This window comes from Lipotes vexillifer, unplaced genomic scaffold (genome assembly GCF_000442215.2).
Source record: "Lipotes vexillifer unplaced genomic scaffold, Lipotes_vexillifer_v1.1 scaffold589, whole genome shotgun sequence".
Lineage (NCBI taxonomy): Eukaryota > Metazoa > Chordata > Mammalia > Artiodactyla > Lipotidae > Lipotes > Lipotes vexillifer.
Window position 1 is genome coordinate 1,015,552 of NW_006796123.1, and position 8,659 is coordinate 1,024,210.

The 8,659-nt window shown below is 50.1% G+C and overlaps 1 protein-coding gene across 1 annotated transcript in view; it reads left to right on the plus strand.

Moving 5' to 3' along the window:
* Positions 1-6,146, plus strand: part of GLI3 (GLI family zinc finger 3) — a 277,633-nt gene extending 271,487 nt beyond the window's left edge. The window contains exons 13-14 of the mRNA XM_007468195.1: positions 2,571-2,898; positions 3,797-6,146. Of these exons, the coding sequence (XP_007468257.1) occupies positions 2,571-2,898; positions 3,797-6,138 (2,670 nt within the window). The 3' untranslated portion in view covers positions 6,139-6,146. The remainder of the gene's footprint in view (positions 1-2,570; positions 2,899-3,796) is intronic.
* The last annotated feature ends 2,513 nt before the right edge of the window (positions 6,147-8,659 follow it).

An 8,659-nucleotide genomic window follows, 5' to 3' on the forward strand; every position in this document is an offset into this window, starting at 1 on the left:
GGGACACGGGTTCGTGCCCCGGTCCGGGAAGATCCCACATGCCGCGGAGCGGCTGGGCCCGTGAGCCATGGCCGCTGAGCCTGCGCGGCCGGAGCCTGTGCTCCGCAACGGGAGAGGCCGCAACAGTGAGAGGCCCGTGTACCGCAAAAAAAAAAAAAATTTGCAGTGATTTCGCTCAGTGACATCTGAGGTTCTCCAACATGTGAAATATTTTATAAAATAATTAAGTCATAGAAACAAAGGGCTGGAAAGAGTTCACAGAGACTGAGACTAGACCCTTTATATTACCGGTGTGGAAACTGAGGCTCAGTGAGGTTAATAAATTAATCAAATTTCCATGGGAGACTATTTTATGAATATGTACACACACATGTAAATATAAGTTGGTATCTTCATAGGCATTTACTAAGGCACAGGAGATTTACATTTCTAATATTCTTTCTTCAAAAACTTGTCTTTGATTTGCTCATCATGCTATAAATTAAATTCTTTTTCCTTTTTTTCTTATTATTCCAACTTCTCTTCTGTGTAATGCTCCTAAATGTCTTCTTCTCACTTCCTAAGGACAGTGGGTAATAAGGTGAGGGAATTTTGGCTTCTCTGCTCTCTTTGTTTTGTTTTCATTTTAACATTTAACTTTTATTTGTTTCACTTTTCTTTCGTCTTTGTCCTTTGTGATATTTTTAATAGTGGACATTACTCAGATATGTTTCCAACATAGAAGTGATGTGTTTTGAACATTCGGCATGTGGAACTGTGGAGTTAGATGTTGAAATTCATCATTCTGTTTGTCTAGGTTTTCATAATAAATCACACTGGGGCCGACCAAGCAGATGTTCTTAAAGACTATTTAATTGTCATACTGACTAGTGTAAATTTATTCTTGGACCAGACGTGCACCACCTTCTTAGAGCAAGATCTGAATACACTTGTCGGCAATTTAATCTATATTGAAATGTCTGCGCTCCTTTAAGCATTTTCTAATTGTAGGTGCATGTGAGCCTTCTTCCGGGCCCTGTGGAAGTGTGAGCCTGCATGTGCGTGTGTACATACACACAGATTCACATACACACACACACACACATGCTGATTTGACAATCCAAGTGTAAAGCCCTGGATGATCTAAGTTCTCTGCAAAGGAGCAGGTGGTCTGGCCCTTCAGGACACTGCAGAAGCAAAAACTTAAGACAGGCTTCATGCATTCATGATCACATTTGTGTGTCTTATTTTTCTCTGCTTGGTTGCCCAGGACACGCTTAGTGTACCATGTGGTGCTCGCTTAGAAAGTGTTCATTTGCTTGGGTGTATGTACTGTGTTCTCAGAAAAACTGTTCCACGGAACATGACTGTGTCCAGACCCCTTGCTGACAGCACTGTGGTTCCACCAGAGACCACAGCCGTCTATACTGGAGTGTGTGTAGTTATCTCTCCCTGCTCTTGGGCTGCTGTCAGGCTTTAGTTTTTAGGTAACACCGGAGAGGGTGCTACAGGAGCATGGAAGTGAGGCGGGTCTGGGAGTCTAGGTCATCACAATGTTCACTTTGTGACTTTGGGCAGTCACTGAACTTCTCTGAACATCACTTTTCTTATCTCTGCCTAAAGGATGAGAGTGTTTATCCACCAGGGCACCACTGGAATTTTAGATGGGCCAGTTCCAGGTTGTGTGGACTGCTCAATGCAGGCCATTCTATAGAGGGCTCCCAAATGTGGAGACAGTGAGCTTTCCAGACCCCATGGCCAGGGGCCCGTGGAGGGCGTTCTTTCCCTGAGAACCAGTGGATCAGATTAAGTTCCCATCAAGTTGCAGAATTGGCTTACCCAGTGCACTTGGTTGGGGTTAGGGAAACCGGGCCCAATTCTCCTAGTGCAATGCAGATCCTCTCTGGCTATAGCAGAAGCTAAGTGATTGAAGTTTTCCCTCTCACAACTGCTTTTACCTACACCCTGCTTGGAGTTCTACAAAGCAAGAAAATGTAGAAGGAAAGTAGAGAGGTTACAAGAGCCTGGAATAGTATAGAAGGGCTGGTTGGAGGGGAGTTAACATGTGCTCTTGGAAGATATATTCCGAGGACTAAAGCGATTATAATAACAACTGCTAACGCTCTCCGAGCCAATTAATTACTGTCATCCAGGTCTTTTTTTTGAACTTTGTGTGTTTTCAGGGCTTTACACCTAATTCCCACAACAATCCCTAGGATAAATAAGTTGTCCCCATTTTCTGGATAAGCAAACTGACGTTTAGAGTGGCTAAGTAATTTGCCCAAAGGATAAAGTCATGGAGGTGGGGTGGGAACCAACAAGGAAGTGTGATGCAGAGTTGCCATTTGGGGCAGGGTTCCATGGCTGATACATCATATCCGGCACCCCCGCTGTCCATTCCCTCCGCTGCACATCCGCCTGCGGTGCAGTCACTGAGGTTGAGGGAGGCCACCTCCACTCACCGGCACGTAGTTCTCCTCATTCCACCCACTGAGAATCCCGCAGGACTTGGTCTGCGAGATCTCTCGTCATCCGCTCCCTGGCCTTTATCATTTGGCTGACATTTCTTTCATTTCCTCTTGACTGCACAGACATCTCAGCCAAGCCCTGGTGGTCAGTCTTCATGCAGCAGCCAGCAGTCCCCCATCAGCAACTATTCCAACAGTGGGCTCGAGCTTCCTGTAACCGATGGAGGTGGTATGGGCGACCTCAGTGCCATCGACGAAACCCCAATCATGGACTCGACCATTTCCACTGCAACCACAGCCCTCGCTTTGCAAGCCCGGAGGAACCCGGCAGGGACCAAATGGATGGAGCACGTCAAGCTAGAAAGACTCAAACAAGTGAATGGAATGCTTCCGCGACTGCATCCCATTCTACCCCCCAAAGCCCCTGCGGTCTCTCCTCTCATAGGAAACGGTGAGTTCTGGCCAGTCCTCGTGTCCGCGCGGAGTTTTCTGTTCTTTCAAGGGCAGCCGGAGCACTAAGCAGACCCGGGCCCTTGGTTTTGCATTTGCTTGTTTCCCCACCAGCCCTAAAATGATGCTGGAACCATAAATAGTAGTGTTGCCTTTCTGGAGAGTCCATGTTTTAAAAGCAGGCAGTAAGAGGATAATCCTGAAATGAAAAGTAAGACTGTGCATGACTCGTATTCTGATGGTGAAATCATACCTCTTAGACCAGGGGAAGGAAATCCCAGCCGCAGAGGCATCCCGGGTTAGCACCTGTCTCTGGCTTCCATAGTCTGCAGCCAGGAGGTAAGCAGCCACTTTGACTGATGGCCCGGTTCAGAGAAAGGCAAGCCATCTTTGTCACCGTCGGCCCCCAGTCAGTTTGTGCTTCTGAGATTACACTCAATATCTGCAGCATAACCCAAGGGTGAACCTCCCCCACCTACCTACTCAGGTGCGCTACACCCGCATAGGATGTCATGGGGAAGCCCTGAGCTTACATATATGCCTTCTGCCCTGGTACTTCCTATAACTTGAGCACTGTATATACTTCCAGGGACCCTTCACTTGGCCTTTACACCAGTGAAGGAGCTTAACTCATCCAGGGAGTTTGTTCCTGTTTTCTTTAAAGCAGGCGTGGGCCATGTACAGCTCCCACCTGCTCTTGTAAATAAAGTTTTATTGGCACCCAGCCTCACCCACCCCTTTACTACTGTCCCCAGGCCCTTTGGTGCTGGCTGCAGGGCAGCGATGGGTAACCATGGCCGAGGCCGCCCGGCCCCGGAAACCGAAAAGAGTCACTGTTCGCCGACACCTGTGTTAAGTCATCCTGAAATGAACCCCTGTCTCCCCGGCTTTCTGTGCAGGCACGCAGCCCAGTACCAGCTGCAGTCTGGGCGGGCCCCCGCCCCTTCTCCCGAACAGAAGCGACCTTTCTGGGGTGGACATCACCATGCTGAACCTGCTCAACCGGAGAGACAGCAGCGCCAGCACCATCAGCTCCGCCTACCTGAGCAGCCGCCGCTCCTCCGGCATCTCGCCCTGCTTCTCCAGCCGCCGGTCCAGCGAGGCGTCCCAGGCCGAGGGGCGGCCCCAGAACGTGAGCGTGGCCGACTCCTACGACCCCATCTCCACCGACGCCTCGCGCAGGTCCAGCGAGGCCAGCCAGGGCGACGGCCTGCCCAGCCTGCTCAGCCTCACGCCCGCCCAGCAGTACCGCCTGAAGGCCAAGTACGCCGCTGCCACGGGCGGTCCGCCGCCCACCCCGCTGCCCAACATGGAGAGGATGAGCCTCAAGACCCGGATGGCCCTGCTGGGCGATGGCAGGGAGCCCGCGGGGACCCTGCCTCCCGTACATCCTCCCCGGAGATGCAGCGACGGCGGGGCCCACGGGTACGGCCGGCGCCCGCTGCTGCCCCAGGATGCGCTGGGCAACGGCGTGAGAAGAGCCAGCGACCCGGTGCGGACGGCCTCCGAGAGCCTCTCCCTGCCCCGGGTGCAGCGATTCAACAGCCTTAACAGCTTCAGCCCTCCGGTGTTGCCTCCATCCCTGGAGAAGCGTAATCTAGTGCTTCAGAACTACACGCGGCCAGACGGGGGCCAGTCCCGACACTTCCACGCGTCTCCCTGTCCCCCGAGCATTTCTGAGAACGTCACCCTGGAGTCCCTGGCCATGGACGCCGATGTGGGCCTCAACGATGAGGATCTCCTGCCCGACGACGTGGTGCAGTATTTAAATTCCCAGAACCCAGTCGGGTATGGGCAGCACTTCCCAGGCACCGTCTCTGATGACAGCAAAGTGCCCCACGGGCCCGGCTTGGGGAGCGGGCCCGGCGACTTTGACCCACTTGGGCTGCCCGGCAGCCACGCCAGCCACGCCAGCCAGCAGTATCGCGGGCTGGAACCGCCCTGCACTGATGCCGGTAAATCCGACCTGCCCATTCAGTGGAACGAAGTCAGCTCAGGCAGCGCCGACCTGTCCTCCTCCAAGCTGAAATGCGGCCAGCGGTCCACAGCGCAACACGCCCGCGCCTTCGGGTTGTACAGCCACGTGGGCGTCCACCCACAGAATCCCTTGAGGAGTGGGGCTGGCCCGGCTGGGGGGTATCCGACCCTCGGGGAGCACAGCAGCTCCTTCGGGGGCCCGGAGCACTTGGTGAGCCACGGCGGCGGCGGCGGAGCTGCGGGCACCAACGGGAACGCCTTCCACGAACAGCCCTATAAGGCCCAGCAGTATGGGAACTGCCTGGCCCGGCAGCCCGGCTTGCTCGACGGGGCCTGCGGTGCCGGGATCCAGGCAGCAAAGCTGAAAAGCATCCCCATGCAAGGGAGCGGGAGCCAGCCGGATTTTGGCCTGTTGGTGGCACCGAACGAGTCAGCTGGCAGCACGGTGAACGGCATGCCCAGCCCAGACCCGGTGGGACAGGGGTACCTGGCGCATCAGCTCCTCAGTGACAGCATGCACCCCCAGGGGGCAGGCCGCCCCGGGCAGCACATGCTGGGGCACGGCAGCGCTACCTCACATATCCACGTCTGTCAAGGGCCAGAAAGCGGCCTGCCAGGGCCGCCCAGCACCGGCATCCAGCTGTCAAGCCTGGCAGCCGTCAGGGGCTACCAGCCGTGTGCCAGTTACGGGGGCAGCCGGCGCCAGGCTGGGCCGAGGGGTGGCCTCACTCTGCAGCCAGGACAGCTCAGTGACCCAAGTCAGACCTGCAGGGTGAATGGCATCAAGATGGAGATGCCAGGGCAGCCCCATCAGCTCTATTCGAATGTGCAGAGTTACTCTGGTCAGTTCTATGACCAAACCATTGGCTTCGGTCAGCAAGACATGAAAACTGGGTCCTTCTCTGTGTCAGAAGCCAACTGCCTGCTCCAGGGGGCGAGCGCCGAAAACTCTGAATTACTCTCCCCAGGTGCTAACCAGGTGACGAGCACAGTGGACAGCCTCGACAGCCATGACCTGGAAGGGGTGCAGATTGATTTCGATGCTATCATAGATGACGCGGACCACGCCAGCCTGATGTCAGGAGCCCTGAGCCCAAGTATCATTCAGAACCTTTCTCATAGCTCATCCCGCCTCACAACGCCACGTGCTGCCCTCCCGTTGCCAGCTCTGTCTCTGAGCACCACCAACATGGCAATCGGGGACATGGGTTCTCTGCTGACCTCCCTCGCGGAAGAAAGCAAATTCCTTGCAGTTATGCAGTAGGCATTAGGGGGGAAAAAGAAAAAAAAAAAAAAAGACTGCCAAGAGACCTGAAACTTTAGGAGTTTAAAAGATTAAATTGACCCTTTTTTTTTTTTTTTTTTTTGGTTTTTTTTTTTTTTTTTTTTTTTTTTGGCTGTTTCGTTTTTGGTTTTTTTAGTTCTGTATATGTTTTAGCAATCTCATCTCACCTAACTGGGATGTGTTTCAAGTATATTCCTTTTATGGAAAAGGACTCTGAAAAACCCTAAAGTATTCTAGGGAGAAACTGTCTTCCATTTCAGTTTTGAATCAGTATTGTTACGCTCGAAACACCCTCTTTTTTTAAAAACTGTAAGCCTGCCCCCCCCCTTCTTTTTTTTAGTAAACCGGTGTAAATGTGTGATGTGCATGTTCTTTCTTTCTTTTTGGAGAGAGGGCATATGAAAGGATTTGACATGTTTCTCTGTTACTCCAAGGAAATAGGAACTGATGTGCTTGTGACCAGGGGTTACACTTCCAGCGTTTTTCCAGTTTCCTTTACATGTGTTCAACGTTTGTTTTCGTGTTTTGTTTCTTTTGTTTTTTAATTCCCACACTGGGCACGAGAATCAGAACATGGAGAGTGAGTTTGGGAATCCATGGAGAGTGAGTTTGGGAATCTCTTGTGAGTGTACTGTATCAGAGGTCACAGGTTTTTGAGATGCTCCTTGCCCGCAGTTGAGTTCAGAGCATGTTTTAGACAGATACACACAGGTCGAAATTTGGGACTCTTGCACATGAAATGGTGTGCCCACCACTGGGGTTTAAAATTCTTCCTGTCCATACGTGAGCTTAGGGTGTGTACGTCTGTACGACAGTTCTCAGTTATCGACCTTGCCTCCTGTCTCTCTGTCCGTGAATGTTCAATGCTCTTCCAGGGAGACGGGAAAGGGCGCTGGGTGACACTCAGACATGTGCTGTTACTTTCATCTGTTCTGGTAAGAAGGTAGGTGGATTGCAGATTCAAGCTACCGTGGAGAATTTGTTTGGGGAATATTTGTGGGTTTGCATATTTGTTGATAGTTCCATCTCTTGCCCCATTTTCATAGATAACTGAGAATTGATTAGATATCTAGTTCTGAGTTTATAGGTACTTAACCCCACAGCTGGCTATGTCATTAACATGTGTTAATTCCACTATAGTGAAGGAGTATTTCTATTCTAAGTGCCCTATTTTAGGGGATTTATAAAACTTGGTTGTAAAAGAAAAAAGCTCACAGACAAAGATATTTGGAATAAATCGCTTCAAATATTTTTAGTATTTAAAAGCACTAGGGTAGCTGCGTGGATACCTTTTTTTTGTACCTTATCTATTAAGTGATGCATCCATTTAAGAAGTTAAGTGTTGTATGCAGTTTGTCCTTAATGTGGACTTAATCTGGACTTCTGTTTTGGATTAAAACATTTAAAGATTTAAAAAGTGCAGCTACTCCCTAGGTGCAGTTGCTACACATAAAAGACATACTATGTGTGCACAGAGTACGTGGATTATCCAGCATTTTACTTTTAAAAATATGTAAGCTATGAAAATAAAACATCGACACCTCAGGCTACCCGCTGTATTCTGTCCCCTTGACCCTGGAGTTGGATTTTTCCAAAGTGATTCATGAGTCCATTTTGTGGCTTTTCTCCTTTATTCCTGCCATTTAAATTAGTATTAGACAAAATCAAATAAAAGTATTAAATAGAAAGAATATTAGGACCAGCCCATTCTTCTCATGTTTATGTTCTCTCATTTGGACCAAGAATCACAGTGTGGAAGTAAAATTGCCCTTTGGGACTTCGGCTAAGACAGTTGGTTTGCTTTCAACTAAATGAAAGCAGAGGGATGCTGAGGTTCTCCGGCCATTCCCCCCCGCCACCCCCGTGCAACACCTACATTTAAATCAAAGGAAGCATCCACTTCAGAACAGACTCTAAAATCAAAAGACAAGTAGTGATGTGAGCTAGGAGAGTTGAGTCTCTACCACTTTTCAATGGAAAGATCAAGGCATTTTCTGTGTTCTTCAAACAGGTCATGATCTGGTTACAAAGTCGGTAATCCATTCCGTGAATCTTGTTTTTGCCATGAACTCAAGATCTCCAGGTCCTGGTCTGAGCTTGCATGCCCTTGTGGCTTAATCAAATCCCTGTCTTCCTTCTCCATCTGAATCCTTTCCCCACTAGCATTCCTAGATGTGTCCTGCATTTATCAATTGCCATAATTTCCTGTGTCACCTTTGCCACTACCTGGAAGGATGGATGGAGCCTGGGATGAGCACGGTTGTCACCTTTTGCCTCTGTTTTTCCTTTGGTTTCTGGTGATTCTCCAGGTTACCCCCTATCTTTTTCTCTTCATACTTTGTTTTCTTTGCTCCCGCCTTCAGATTTGCAGGAGACACTCATGCTTCAGCTCAGTATTTGGCATCTCTCAGTATGGAAATCTCAGAAAGATGGAGGAAAGGAGAGGTGGAAGAGGAAAGTGTATTTTTGGTGTAAGGAAGATCTTTTGGGGCCACTTACG